The sequence below is a fragment of the Neolamprologus multifasciatus genome, chromosome 4 (assembly GCF_963576455.1).
Source record: "Neolamprologus multifasciatus chromosome 4, fNeoMul1.2, whole genome shotgun sequence".
NCBI classification, from domain to species: Eukaryota; Metazoa; Chordata; class Actinopteri; order Cichliformes; family Cichlidae; genus Neolamprologus; species Neolamprologus multifasciatus.
Genome location: NC_140442.1, coordinates 22,649,137 through 22,664,284, shown reverse-complemented (window position 1 = coordinate 22,664,284; position 15,148 = coordinate 22,649,137). Strand labels below are relative to the sequence as shown.

The 15,148-nt window shown below is 41.1% G+C and overlaps 2 protein-coding genes across 3 annotated transcripts; one reads left to right on the top strand and one right to left on the bottom strand.

Annotated features, from left to right (window-relative positions):
• The first annotated feature begins 51 nt into the window (after window positions 1-51).
• On the top strand, window positions 52-5,522 carry LOC146520441 (carbohydrate sulfotransferase 12-like). Its single transcript, XM_085156811.1, has 4 exons — window positions 52-779; window positions 1,428-1,580; window positions 1,734-1,913; window positions 2,275-5,522. The coding sequence occupies exons 1-4, from the start codon at window positions 414-416 to the stop codon at window positions 2,821-2,823; spliced, it is 1,248 nt and encodes a 415-aa protein (XP_085012937.1). The 5' UTR covers window positions 52-413; the 3' UTR covers window positions 2,824-5,522.
• Window positions 2,866-14,719, bottom strand: c1qtnf6a (C1q and TNF related 6a). Of its 2 annotated transcripts, none has more exons than XM_085156813.1 (3): window positions 14,572-14,719; window positions 11,140-11,322; window positions 2,866-10,370 (listed from the first exon to the last, which is right to left on the bottom strand). In XM_085156813.1, exons 2-3 carry the CDS (start codon window positions 11,312-11,314, stop codon window positions 9,817-9,819), a joined length of 729 nt encoding a protein of 242 aa, XP_085012939.1. In that variant the 5' UTR covers window positions 11,315-11,322; window positions 14,572-14,719; the 3' UTR covers window positions 2,866-9,816. The 2 variants fall into 2 exon arrangements, with proteins under 2 accessions (XP_085012939.1, XP_085012938.1); XM_085156812.1 differs by lacking the exon at window positions 14,572-14,719 and adding an exon at window positions 11,433-11,868.
• Window positions 14,720-15,148: the final 429 nt, after the last annotated feature.

The window sequence follows — 15,148 nt, the reverse complement described above, 5'->3', positions numbered from 1 at the left end:
AGTAAAATCACTAGAAAGCTTCTGTCATCCAGACTGCGGTTCTGTGCTTTTTAACCAGACTTATTTTTTTGAATTTGCAAAGCAACAAAATAATTAATTTAATAAATTATTGTGTCTGTGTTAGTGTCAGAACAGGTGTTGAATCCTGTACCCCAGCTGGAGATGAAAGACATGACTATGCTTTCTGTGTGTTTGTGTGTGTGCAGGTATGACACAGAGGTGAGTTTATTGATGTTTGACCACTTCTTCTCTTGTGCAGCGCGCTCCTGCAATGCACCAGCACCACAATAAGTCTGATGCTACCACAGACTATCTATCTATCGCCATGGTGAGACAGAAAGGGAGAGAGAGAGAGAGCGCTCCTGGACCTTGACTCTGTTGCCATGGTGACCCTGTAGCAAGCAACAGTCACCATGGGAACGTCCAGGATGTTCCGCATTTTTGTAGTCCTGGGCTCGGCCTTTATGATCCTTCTGATCATCATCTACTGGGACGATGTCGGTGCCTCCCATTTCTATTTGCACACTCCTGTCTCCCCGGGCCCCAAAGTCCCGCACCCCGTTCCCCAGAAGAGGCCACAGACCTCTCGAGCCCCGTCCTTCCTGTCGGACATCGATGCCTTTGTTAACCAGTTCTTAGAGCCGGGAACTGGTGAGCCCACTGACGCTGCCCCGGCTGACACAAGCAACCAGTCAGAGAAAGCAGAGGAACGATATATACCGCGGCGGGAGTGGAAGATTCACCTGACCCCACTGGCTCCAGAGCTCCGTGACAGACAGGTTAACTCAGTTTTTATTGTTGTTAGTAGTAGTAAATGTTTACTAGTTGATTTAAAAGTTTTACTGTTGACATTTTGAGATGTCTTAGCAGGAAAAGCACAGTTGCTGCACAAAAAAATGAAATATTCTGGGTGCTGGTTTCTTGCTTCTTCAATGAGATAACTTAAATAGAGTCACTTAAGTTGTTCTTATTTCCACCTGTGTGCCTTCTCTCTGCTCCAGCACATCCAAATGTCTGTCATGTAACAAAGTCCAGTGAAGAAATCTGTACTAATGAGCAGAACTTTCACATTTCTGGGCTGTGAGTAGTTGACAGGAGCAGAGCCTCTAATTGAGACAGTGTTAACCTAATCGCAGATTTAAGAAACTCAAACTGGCATTAAAGAAAAAGAGCCTGTCATAACTATAATCACGTGTGACAGCAGTAACCTTAAGGGCACCCACAAAGGCCTTTAACGTCAGGAACAAAAACAGTTACTGGAAACCTGTTGATACTCCTTGCTGTAGATATAATTTTGGTTAATATCCCTAAGTATGTAAATGAAGGAGCAAAAGCTCCCCAGTCAGTGAGCAATGTCTGAAAATGAAGTATTTATAACCTCGGTTGGTAATTGTTAATTTTCCTGTGCTTCACGAATGGAACGATAGGAGCAGAGGCGGAGGTTGCTTCAGGAGATGTGCGCCAATGACAGCATCTTATTTCATGGCAAAAACCGTTCATTTGACGACATTCCCAACAAGGAGCTGGATCATCTAATCGTGGATGACAGGCATGGCATTATCTACTGCTATGTTCCCAAGGTATGCAGACACATGCTCCTGTAAAACTTAATAAGGCACATGTAACAACGGCATACATGGTTCCCTCCTGTCAGTGGTCACACGCTCATAGACGGTGTGTGTCTGCCTGTTTCACTGTGACATCTGAGTGGACAATAAACTTTCCCTTCTCAGGTAGCGTGCAGTAACTGGAAGCGCATCATGATAATTCTCAGTGAAAGCCTGCTGCAGGAGGGCGTTCCTCAGAGAGACCCCCTGGCCATCCCCAGGGACCTGGTCCACAACAGCAGCATGCACTTCACCTTCAATAAGTTCTGGAAACGTTATGGCAAGTTTGCAAGGCACCTCATGAAGGTCTGTCCAAATTTCCCACCTTCTTGTTCTCTGTATGGTAGTAAAAAATATAATTTAACTTGGTAAATGTGCTGTTGATTAATTTTTTTATGTTTTGATGAATTTGCTTCAAGCTACCTGGAATGTGTTCTGAACCTTCTACCTCAGTTAGATGTTTATTCTGTTTTATATAAGTCCCTTCAATGTTATGGGGATGCATAACTGATCTCTCACAGAGACATTATTGATGCAGCACAGGAAGATGAATACTGCTCTCTGCTCTGTTCTTTTCTTTTTTTTTTCTTTTCACCGTTACAGTTTTGAAATACACGTGTGTATTCAATAATTGAATGTTAAGAAAACTGTAATTTATTTTTCCCAGGTGAAGCTGAAGAAGTACACCAAGTTCCTCTTTGTGCGTGACCCTTTTGTCCGTCTCATTTCTGCCTACCGGAATAAGTTTGAGCTACCCAATGAGGACTTCTACCGACGCTTTGCGCAGGTCATGCTGCGCCGCTACGCTAACCAGCCGACGCCTCCTGCTTCTGTGGATGAAGCCTTTTCTTTGGGTATCCATCCCTCTTTCTCCCACTTCATCCAGTATCTCCTGGACCCTCAGACAGAGAAGGACATGCCCTTCAATGAGCACTGGCGGCAAGTGTATCGACTTTGTCACCCATGTCAAATTCAGTATGACTTTGTGGGACACTTAGAGACGGCAGAGGAAGATGCTGAGCACTTGCTGCGACTGCTGCGGGTAGACAACGTGGTGGAGTTTCCCACCTCCAGCAGGAACCTTACAGCCAGCAGCTGGGAGTCGGACTGGTTCAGCACAGTTCCAGTAGAGGCACGCAGGGAACTGTACAAGCTGTACGAACCTGACTTCAGGCTGTTTGGATATGAGAAACCAGACTCACTCCTCAATGAGTGACTCGTGATTCTACTGAGCTGATGGAGCCACGCAGACAAGATGTTTTTTTTTTTTTTGTTTTTTTTTAATAATTAAATGTTGCCCCGAACCACAGTGACACATCCCTCCTTCTTCTGGGTTGTGCAGATGTTTTCTCCAGTGTTGCTTATGCTAAACTAAACGTGAAAATGATTAGAGACACTCAATCTTCTGAGGAAGCACACTAATGAGTCAAAGCCATTATCAGTTATGGTTTTTCTTAACAAAGCTAACAAGAAGCACAGAGGTTAGACATGAACAAATAGATGAAGTGTGTTCAGTGTAGTCCTTAAAGAGGACCTATTGTGTTCTCTCCTTATTTTCTTCATATATGTGCTGTTACAGTGGTGGATGCTGATATGAAACGTGGCCAAAGTTTCAAACCCTTTTCAAGTCCTAATGTTTAATTTAAAACTGTTTTTTTTTCTCTTTTTCCTACTCTTGAATCTGAATGACATCAGTGGAAGCAGCTATTCCTAATGTTGGTTGTCTCATAGCCAGCTGCTCCACCCCTCTGCTGCTCGAACCTCCTGTCTACAAAGGGGAAAACCAATCAGAAGAAGAAAGCTGGCTTAAAGGGAGGTGAAAGGAGGTGAACAGCAGATGAGCTGAGGTTCTTCACCGAGGCCCAGTTTTTTTTTTTCTTTTTTATAAAAACTGAATCGTGTGTAGTTGTGGCAGTAACATGTCCCCTTTAATTCAAAACTCCATGCTGCGTGTGCTGCAGTCTCATCTTTGATGTCCCCTCCATGCCTGCCATTTGTGGCCACAGTTGTGTTGTGACTAATTGTGATGATCAGAGAGGCTTCTGTAGTGCGACGTTTGAAAGATCCCACCTCTGCGGGGGCACGGAAACCATGCTCGTTGTGATGCTAGCACGGCTGCAGCAGTTTTGGAAATTTTGGCCTGCTTTAAAAAAAAAAGTCTGCTTGATTAGTTTCAATTGTAGTTCCTTTAATTGTAGGTCAGCTTATTTATTTCACATTGTAAAAGTGCAACGTTTATGTTAAGCATGAAAGGGATTTTTCTGTTGAAAATGCATATTAATGACAGTTCAGTTATACCTCATACACGTACATGAAGAATATGTTCATGTTGCTAACTCTTACAGAGAAAACCCTGCTGCGTTTTCACACCTGGAGCATTTGCATGGCCCATTAAATGATACCAACAATTTATCCTGACAACATTTTCGCTGCTTGCTTTATTTTAGCAGTTTCAAAGCATGATGTAGCCTCATCGTACAGAAGCACAGCAGCTCCAGTAGGCAGCACAGCAGGCAGATTAGTGGGATTTGTCTCAGCTTGTCTTTTAAAATATAAATCCCTGGCGTGAGGATTTTTTTTTTTTTGGTCTTCATGGTTGTACTTGTTCAAACGTGCCTATGTGTATTTAAACAGTTTGTAAAGGGAACATTTTCTTTTGTTTCATGTTGTTGCCATCAACACTTGCTTGGTGTTTCCATGCACAGTGTACAGTTTTTAACACTTAATTATGCTGGGTAACCCTGAAGACTGCAACAGTGCCATAAAAGGCTGATGGGGTTGAGGGGGGTAACCGGGGTGGTGTGGACACCCAACTTTGTGAACACGAGGCAACTTAGGAATTTCAAATTGATACCATAGGTGATAACTGACCTCTTCTAAGGTCAGAGGTGAAGTTCTGAAAATCTTGTGAATGTGATAACTGAAGAAGGATACCATAGGTGCATCTAATAGGAGGCTGAGGGGTAGCATTGATAGGCAGTCATTTATTTACATTTTTTAAAATCTAAGGGCAGAATTTTCATGGGATGCATTGTTTTTTGTAGCAAATGAGCTGAGCACATTATATGAAGCCAGCAAAACACAGTTTTCAGTTGTGCAACGCTACTGCGCTGCTGTGAGATGCATCGAGTTGGTTTGATGATAACATCAAAGTACAACTGTAACGTGTAATGAGGCTATACTCGGCGCTAGCTGAAAGGCGAAGGCGTGAACACGGTTAGAATCGGAGCTTTGCAGCATGAGGCTGGGTCAATTTTAAGGGGGAAAAGTGCAAAGGGAAGACAGTGCCTTTGGTTGCAAACGTTTACACAGCAAAAAAAAAAAGTATTTTTGTAGGACTTAATTTTTACTTAAATCCAAATACAGTAAGAGCTGTATGAAGCCACAGCAAAGTATGCTTGACGTGCTGGCCTGTGTTTATCGTGTGCAATCATCATTTGGGGGGAAAAAAGTAAACACAGGAGCCCTTTAGGAGAACCGTAAATGTCTTTATGTGTGAATTTGTATGGATTTGTTTCTCTCCAGTGTGCCTGTGTTTGGTTCAGACTGTATGTGAGGTCATGCTCTGTCCGACATTATTCTGCACGTTCTTATGTGTGTGTGCACTCACAAATACATACACACTGAGTCAGTGTCGTTTCAATGCTTTTTGGTTTGTTTTGTGCAACTGTGGGGTGTTGTTACTGTTAAAAAAAAAAAAAATTAAAGATCTAATGTCATCTCAACATCGTTGTTCTAAATATACAAAAAAAGACTGTTTGTATGAAGATAATGGAAAAAAAACCTGCATTTCGTTCTTTGGTCTTTTTTATGTGAGTGTTCACATTCATTCAGTTAACAATGATAGTTTTCATTTCTGTGAAAGTTCAAAGAATTGACTTTTATTTATTGGCAGAAATAAAACTCATGAATAAATACTGCTTTCTTTTTTCAAAGGGAGCCTTGAACATTTTGTTTAAACTGCACTGCAAAAACCACAGCCTACTTCATCTCAACTGATGTTAAAAACACAAATGTCATATTTGAACTTCATGGCACATTTTAGAAGTATTCATGTAGCTGGAATTTAGAGAAATAATGTTGCGGGGCAGGAAAGGTTAATCTGCTCTTCTTTAGTGTGATTATGATACAATACTAACATTAATCTACCAGACTGCGAAAGGTTACGCAATGTAACGCACAACTATCACTTGGAATGAGAGCTGAGAATCGTGGTGAAAAATACATGGCTTGTAGGAGAATAACAGGAAACCAGTGCAGCCCACAAAAATGTTAACAGGAAATGCTGACCATGTCTCAAGTGTGAACACTTCAGCTCGCCGCTTGCTTTAGTTTGTTTATGCTTGTATATATTTGTGATTCATATCACAGGTGGGACAAAAATTCTAGTCATCAAGAATGTAGTTAAATATCAAGCACCTCTCCTTTTATTCCTCAAGGTGTCAGCGTGGACAAGTTTATCACCATCTTCCAGTCATTTTGTCGTGGCTGGCAGTGCTGATCTGGGCACCTATATACTAGAGCAAACCTAAATAATCGTGCCTTTAGTTCAAACTGAAAAGACAAAATGTATACCTTAAACATGGCATGGCTTAAACATGCTTCCTGACTATGCCCAGTAGATTATGTCAGGCAGGTAAGGTGCTGTGATGTAAGTGTGATTGGCTGGAAACCCATCTTGATGATACACCCTGACAACAAATCAACAAATCTAAGTTTAATGATGCAGGTTCCAGCTGAAGGACTGACCCTAGGGACACATGATGGTAATGTGAACAAGTGAATGGAAGAAAATAAATACTTTAGATGAGTAGAAACAAATGAACAGTAACCCTTTTTCTGCTTCTTTCATTTATTTTATATAACTCATGTCAGTCTGTGGGGACTGACATGAGTGGACATGAAATAAGAAGGGCTCACAGTGAGAATTACATTGAACATGTGTCCAAAAAGACGTTCTTATCATTATTGTTGCTGACTACTATAAACAACATTCACTTTTTATTCCAGTCACGGAATAACCAAAGCTGGATAAGGAGTCACTGCTGTTAGAGCATCAACGCCACGACCTTAAATGTGGAACAGACTGTATATAAAAGATGGATGTAACCCCCATGACGTCACCCATGGTGAGTGAGGGTCATGCTGCGTTCCATTTGTCTCAGAAGTGAGAACTGGAAGTGATTTGACACAAGTGTGGAAAAACAGCACAACGCCTGTTTTTGCTCTTCAAAACATCACAGCATGGATATTGGCTGGTCAGTGCTCTATGTATGGCTAATTTAGCGAGTCACAAATACACAACAGTGTATACACAACTTCAAATGGAGCGCACTGTTAGATTTAACCATGAAACTGAGGCCCACGGCACGCTCACTGCCTTATGACTTGTGAGTCGTGAGTATACGCTGATTTATCCTGTTTTGTGACTCTAATAATGGTCATATTTACAACGTGAACCCAACTGTGACCTGAGATTAGTAACTGAGCGCATAAAGTCATATGAAAATGTTTATTCTCGTCACAGGGAAAGGAAAGTAACATTACTTATTTTCTTTTAACAGCCTGATAAGTCTCCCCCTGCTGGCCATTAGGAAGAATGCAGGTTTAAAGCAATACGGCAATGGCTCACTTTTTAGTGTATACAGTTTAATTAATGCTTCACATTCTCAAATATTACATTATGTATCAATGCTTGGAGTGCTTTTAATAATCAGATTAGTATTTGTGTTTTGTGCTGCATTAAGCTCTGCAGTCCATGTGTGATCTTTAGTGTAGTTTCATTTTCCTTCACAGCTTTAGTGACATAACTTTGTCGGGTTGTGTGTCTGCACTTTCTTTGTAATATCTCACGAATGCTATCAGGGAATTTCCTCAAACTGACACAAATGTTTATGTGGAATCCAGGACGATTTAAAATGTTTTCAGTGGTTAGAGGTGAAGGTTTACTCAGATGAAATGATGACATCATAAAGGTTAAACTTCACCGTGATATCACAGTTTTGCAAAAAAAAAGAGACTTTTCTGGCTGTTATTTATCTGTTATTAATGCACGACTCAGGATTAGAAGGTGAGAGTTATTTATTTATTCATTCATTCATTCATTTGCGGTTGTCTGGAGAATCAGTTTTCTCACTCGTTAGAGTATTGAGTCATTTTAAACTATGACTGCCAGAGCTTAGCTATTTGTGTTTTGAATTTAATGGTTTTGCATGCATAAAAGATTAAAGTTAGCTGAAGATGTAAATCTTAGAAGGAAAGGAGAATACTTTGTAAAATATACATTTCCCAAACCCAAATTCAGCAGGAGTTCAGTTAGCACCGTGTTTTAGCAAAACTCACTAACAGCAAATCTTCCCAGTGAATGTCATATAAAATGCTTCTGAACACCAAATACAGATAATTTTTCATGTTAAATAAACAGATTGAGCCTGCATCTTTGTAAAGTTAATGCTTTGTTTAATGCATCTAGTTTTACACATCAGGGGCAGGAGTGATGGCTTCCAAACCAAGACTTATTTGATATTTGATGGTTTAAAAACATGTCTGTGATTGACAAACACAATGAAACTGCTTTGTGGGTAAAAAATGTTTTTTTGCTGTGGGGTTCATAAGAATATATTTACCTCTCTCATTTGGCAAATATGAAACTACAGCTTAGCTCAGCACAGTGGAAACAGTCCCCCCACCTTTAGGTAAGGGTAACAGAATCTGCCCACAGTCACCTATAAAGCTAACTAATGTGCATGTTTCACATTTGTGGGCAGTCATTTTTCCCCTTTATGAGCACAGCTGAAAGCAATTAGGGTCTGTTTGATTGATGCTGGATCAGTGTATAAGAGTCGTTGGTGCAAGGAGGTAATGCGACTGATCGTCTCCGTTTTCCAAAGTCAGACTGACTTTGGCTTTGAGCCCCCGGCTGAAGAAAAGAAGGGCTTATGTTACACTCCTGTCAGAAGCTCAAAGCAGACCCTGCAACCTTATCCTGTGATACCTGTTAAAATGGGAATCTAATCTAAAGACAGATTTCAGGGCCTGGCTATTGCACACCGATAGTTTGATGTATCCTGTTTTAAATGGTTTTATTTTTTCCTCCCTGAGATAAAGATATTTAATTCAAGTTTTTCTTTTTTTTTTTTTTTTAAATAGTGATACAGAGCATTGCCCTTGTAGATACCAATCTGGTGTGGTTTTAGGGTTGCCAAACCCTGTTTTTTTCTTCGCTTTTTTTGGTTCTAGACCGGCGATATCAAACTCATTTTATTGAGCCACATACAGCCCGCTTTGATCTTTGGGTCAAAGCAGTCAAACGTAATTGTGTAAAATGTAAAATGTAAAATGTAAAATAAATGTAAAATAAATGTAAAATGTAAAAAGTAAAATAATTGTGTAAAATGACACAAAATTTGACAATAGTTCATTGCACACACTGTCCTATAATTATTGTTATTCATTTAGAGTGGACTTAGCGGAACAACAGGAACTTTTCCTGTCATTTAATTGTTTATCTGTTAGTTAAAAACTTTTCTTATTGATAAAGACTGCCCACCCCCATTTCCAGTCTTTATCAATAAGAAAAGCTGTAAAACTTATGGAAATACAGTTAAAAGTTAAATATTTATGCACTCCTTACATTTACTAAAGCCGTCCAGTGGGCCGGAATCGAGTCTTCGCTGGGCCGATTCTGGCCCCAGAGCCTTATGTTTGACTAGACGGTGGAAGCTCTGCAGAGAGCTGGTGTGGTTTTTCTCACTGCTTCTTGCATGCAGTGTAGTAGATCTAAGCGGTAGAGGCCACTTGAGACTTCTTGACAGATCTTGCTGCTTTTTTCTGTGCAGTTGACGTGTGAACATGTGGTGATTGTTTTTTTATACTTACTCCAGAAAGCACACTGCCCATTTTATTTAGTTAGGCCACTCACTGCTGTGCAGTATTTAAATTATTTAATATTTAACTCATTATTTGTTGATTTCGTTAAATGTATTGTTTTGTTTTCTTAAATCGGTGACAACTTCATATTTTCTTAATATTAATATTGAAATTTTGAATCTGAATCATTTTTTTCAGCCCACCAGGGAAATCTGGTAAAGCTAGGAGTCTTTCTTTTTATATAAACATTTTTATCTTGTTGAGTATGTGTTTATCTACAAGGACGGTTTTGTGGTAAATTGCTTTCGAGCTCGACCGTGTACAGTAATACTCAGCCGATTCATTCCTTCTCTTCACTGGGCTTGATGAGGTATCCACTGAACGTTATGTAGATATCTACATCGTCACTGTAAATGGCGTTCTCTCTCTCCCTCTTGTACAGGCGGACCCACACCTCATCGTTCAGCTCCAGCTCCAGCATCAGGCTCTGACTCTGCATGATTGAGCGGTCGCTGGGCTGAGCGTACACAATCGCCCGCTCTGTGTCGTTCTGCATTATGTGGAGGTACGTCTCCTTGAAGTTCCACGTGTGGATGTTGACGTTGAAGAAGTAGATCCCTGGGATGTGGCAGACGAACGTTCCCTTGAACATGTTGAAGTGGTCGTCGAGGTTAACGAAGACCGTGTCGAACACAAGCGCCTGATAGGAGTCCAGGCTGTGAAGGGATTTTCGACGGCCGACGGAGAAAGCAGAGTACTGGACTTTGCAAGGGTCTCCTGGGAGACCAGCCTGACCCTTAGAGCCTTTTGATCCCGCTGGCCCAATAGAGCCTGGAGGTCCTTCAAGTCCAGCTTTGCCTGGTGTCCCTCTCTCACCACGGTCTCCTTTGTCACCTAAAGTGAAAATAATTACACGACAGTATGAGATCATTTTTAAAAAGTCCAAAATCAAGAACAATCGTTGAAAGAGCTTTGCAAAGAAAGCTGGTCTAAAATTGTCTTTGAGGCTGTCGGATAATCATCCAAAACCTGCAATACGTTCTGCGAGTGGTGTGATGCTTCCTTCTGATGCCAAAGACCAGCTTGCTTTATCATAACAAAGAGCATCATATTAGCTGATGTCTGTGCTTGAAAAAATAAAAACAAACAAAAAACAGGTAACTGGATTTATTTAAGTTTTTGAAGACTTTTCACCTCTAATCTAAAAACTATATTTGCTGATATTTTTTGTTGAATAAAGTATTGAAATAAATAGTTTTCCCTCTCCGTCCATCATCTTTATCTATAGTCTCAAACACGACCAAATACTTCAGCACAGCCACACTTTCTGTTTTTGCACATTATACAGTGTAGAAACACTGGGCCTGTTGTGTTGTCTTTGGCTCGGTTGTCCAATGACCTGCATGGCTCCATAAACATGTTGCCTTCACCCTTTTTTGTTGCCATAAATTCCATTCCAACATAACTCTTTATAAAACAAGACCTCTCCTTAAATTTCAAATACACATATGTTTAAAAGTGTTTTTTCCCCAAACAATTCTGGCTTCATTGTGAAAACCTGTGAGTCTGCAGATGTTCTACTACATATATTACACAGGTTCACACAGAAAAATGATTTGGTGCTTGGTGACTTGACCTCAGATGGCTGCTATAGATGTGTTACCTTTCAGAATGGTCATGTTGATGTATGTGCGGACCTCTGGGGCATAACTTCTTGGCTGGGCGCCGCTGCCCTCTGCTGGCTCCAGGTGATCACAGCAGTGTCTGCAGGGGACTGGAGGAGGCACCGTGGCCACCAGGCAGGATAAGGACAGGAGCAGGAGGAGGATGCCCGACATGGCTGTAACTAAGGTGAGAGCAGAGAGTTAATATCTGCTGAAAATGGACTCGAGAGACTTTTCTATATTATCTGGAATTTGTGTGTCATCATCCTGGTGGTGTCCTGGTGACACTCACTGTAGCAGAGTTTCATCATCCAGTTTCCCAGACGCATGTTAAGTCTGCTTGTTGGCTCAGACTCAGCAAAGACCTTCAGCGAGAAAGGTTTCTAATCCTGGATTATTCCACGTCTGGGAACTTGAGCCTGCACTTCTAGCTATCTGTCTGCTTTCTGAACACGATAAGTCGCACAAAGCATGTAAGATAAAGTCATGAAACTTTACCAGTTTGTAGCTGAAATCAAAATGAAACCCAAGTGGTGTAATCACATAGCGAGATGGCCTATATGTGGAGTCAGTTGTTGGACAGCTGCTTTGAAAGTGAGATAATGATGTCAGAAGCTGGAAAAAGAAAGAGGAATCTGAAGCAGTGAGCCAGCAAAAACATGCATCAACCTGGGAAGAGAAATCAGGAGACTGGAACTGTGGGGAAAAAATCAAGTAAAGGTTTTTGTTTTTTCCAGGCAGCCCAGCGGCCTTTTAATGGTCAGTTAAATGTGATTCTGAGAGAATACCTCAATAATAATAATGCTAATAATAAAAACAAAACTGGGCTTTCTGGTATAGTCATGCCAAACCAGATGTTTCTCTGGCCATATTCTACCATGACTGCACAGCCAGCTAGACAGTGGCCAACAGGAGTGTGAGATGGGCATGCTGATTTTGCCTCATAAACACCTGCTCCTCTTACTTCCTGCGTACTTTACTCACTTCTTCTACAAACCAATCTTTGTAGCTGGTTTTTATTTCAATCTGTACCATCCACAGCTGCAGAATTTCTCTTGAAAAAACTCTATTCACAGACTGGCCTACATATAAACAAATGCAGCAGGAACTACCCCAGACACTGTTTGCGGTAGTTGCTGCTACAGTGTGTGTCACCAGAACCAACATTTTTCCTCCATGACAGACTCGCAAATGAGCAAATGAATAAGAACCAGCTGCTTAACCTAGTCAGTGTGTGTTATCCACAGAGATTTAACATTGCAAAAGGAATCTGGACTGCAAGGACCATAAATCGCTTGAAAAATGACCCTGGGCTTTTTTTGTTTTCAGATAGCAAACTCTGGAGGACTGGGGGATAGGTGATGGCCGTCTGCCAGACTCTCTGTGTTCAGAACAGGGTGTACTGCTGTGTTTATAGGACAGCTGAGTCCATACCCACAGTTGCATCCTTTACACACAGGTGGCTGCTCAGCTAAAGACCACGAACGCAACTTCTGCACACTCTTAAAAATAACTTGCTCTTGTTGTTTTGCTCTAATCAACAGAAGAAACAAAGTAAGCTAATATGAAATGCCGGTATCCACCTTCACAGCAGCCGATATTTTCCGAATGTTTACTTGGCACCCTCAGGAAAGGGTTCTCGTGTAACGCTGTATCACATCGTACGGGTTTTCCTGAAATGTTACATTCACATTTATTTGCATATATCTATGGGACATTACTCTTAATAATCATAGGGGCAAAATAGAGGCGCAACCACAGAGTACTTGAGAAATGCCATCAAAACATCAGGACACTATCAGATGCAGAGTCAAAATTGTGTATAAAATGCATGTTTTTAAGGTGAAGACTTGGATTAAGACTTCATAACAAAAACAGTATTTTTGTAAACGGAACTAATAATTTGAAAATGGTATTTAACCCCCCCCTCCCCAATTATTTATTTATGTTTTTGCCTTGAATTATTCCTGACAAGGACTTAGTTTTCAGGATTCAGCTGTGTCTGACTCTCTTTCCTTTTCTTTGACAGTCCATTTCAAAGGGACACTTTCCTAAATGAGAGAAGCAGGAGGTTTTCTGTGTCTGAGTCATATTTTAGCACTTATGTGTCCACCTTTGTGCTACAGACAGCTCCGAGAGGGTTTGAATGGTTGAGTTGCAGTTGATTCAAACTAAAGGTCTTCTTTTTTTGTTCACCAAATCCAAAAAGTAACAGAGTCCAAGGGTAAAATGATGAAAAGAAGAAAAGAAGCAAGAGAACACGGAGAACAAAACAGGAACAAAAACTGATGACACGACAAGAGCAATAAGGAGGACAGGGCTATTTATACACCGAGGACTAATTGGGAGAAGGTAAAGAGGGGAGGGGAATGAGACGCAAGTTAATGTAATCAAGACAACCAGGACAGACTGGAAGTTTCAGCCAAAACAAGATGACTCACTTTAAACATGCAAACAAGCAAACACTGGAGGACAAAAGTTAGCACAGAAAGATGAGCAGAGAAACACCAAGGACACTCAAAGTACCCCTAATAAAGACCAAGAGCAGAAGCAAAAATAAAGAATAGAGAATGAAAAGCAGGAATGAAAAGTCCAAACACAAAAATCAAAGCACAACAATAACAGGTCAGCTGACTTCAGGAGTTCTAACAATAAAACTATGACTCCATCCTACAGTTCGTCTGTCTGAGGTGCAGAAAGCACCATATGTTTGGAGCAATTCATAGTTATGTAATGCTAATCAGGGGTTGGATTTAGTGCAATGTGGGTAAATGTGCACTGTTTTGCAGATCTATAGGAGTCTCACATAAATTCTGCTGATCTGCTGCTGCAAATTAAACAAAGTAGAAAGCAACAAAAAACAAAACAAACGCTCCCTTCCCAGGTTACAGGTTACATTATTGGTCATTTGTGCTTAAACTTGAATTTATAATAATTGATTGTGATTATAGATTGATGATTCCCCCCACCCACCCTCACCCCGACTGCCTGAATGGTGTTTTCTTCCTTTCTCACAGTGGAAATGTGCTGCTTGCTTGTATTCGGGTCCTTCTGGGATTTACCCAGATGTTTGACATGGCTCGCGCTCTGACCAAGGGTATTACATAAGATTTTCTCTTTTTTTTCTTTCTTGCAGAAATCTCTACTTGAACTGGAAACTTGTAAATCAAACAGGATTTTCTCCTAATATCATGATGAAAGGCATGTTTACATACTGATGCTTCTTATTTCATAGCATCCATAAGTACATGCAGTTATTCTGTTGGCTGTGTAGTCCACATTAAAGGGTTTTCTGCAGCATTATACAAGTTAAAGCCAAACTGTAGTTAGTGAAGCCTCCGTGCTTTCTAGCAGACTGTCATGCATCACAATCTCACATCACCGCCACAGCGCTCCCATGCAGCCGACTGATCTCTATCTGAATGACTCACCTCGTTCACGTCTGCACTGCCGCTTCACACCGCTTAGAAGACGGGGACGGAGGAGGGGGAAAGTCCTGAGTCAGCAGCTCCCTCCCTCCTTCTCTCTCTCTGTCTCGACCTCTGTGGGAATTAGATGTGAAAAGTTTCCTATAGAAAGGAAGTCCTTCTTTTCTCCCTGACCCCTCCTTCGTGGAGTAAGTATCAGTCCGTTTATCTGACAGTAAAAGATGTTCAGTGATCCGGATCTGAGTTTTTTCCCCCCCTGAAACATAAAACTGATGAACACGTGAAGCACCTAAAGCCTTTCATTTGCTCAGAGTTGTATCCCCAATCTGCCAGATGCTAATTAGGATCAAACAACACGCCTTGTTAAAGTTTAGCAGCACAACTTAATGATGATAATACCACCACCAGCAGCTGGTATGTTTAGGGAAAACTCTTCATATCCTCTAGGGTGTGAGCTTCCGCTGCTGAATATCTGCAAACTTCCAGACCTCTCATAAAGCGCAGCTGCCAGAAGAAAGAGAGCTGGAGCAGAGAGAGAGCAGGAGTATAAAAAAAGAAGGAATGTCCTAAAGCTTAAGTA

Bases quoted from the DNA above. Each gene is read 5' to 3' on its own strand.
- LOC146520441 (XM_085156811.1), top strand. From the start codon at position 414: ATGGGAACGTCCAGGATGTTCCGCATTTTTGTAGTCCTGGGCTCGGCC. The intron at 780-1,427 runs GTTAACTCAGTT...ATGGAACGATAG, and splicing joins CAGAGCTCCGTGACAGACAG to GAGCAGAGGCGGAGGTTGCT. The intron at 1,581-1,733 runs GTATGCAGACAC...TTCCCTTCTCAG, and splicing joins TCTACTGCTATGTTCCCAAG to GTAGCGTGCAGTAACTGGAA.
- c1qtnf6a (XM_085156812.1), bottom strand. From the start codon at position 11,469: ATGCGTCTGGGAAACTGGATGATGAAACTCTGCTACA. The intron at 11,323-11,432 runs GTGAGTGTCACC...CTCTCACCTTAG, and splicing joins GATGATGAAACTCTGCTACA to TTACAGCCATGTCGGGCATC. The intron at 10,371-11,139 runs GTAACACATCTA...TTTTCACTTTAG, and splicing joins CAACATGACCATTCTGAAAG to GTGACAAAGGAGACCGTGGT.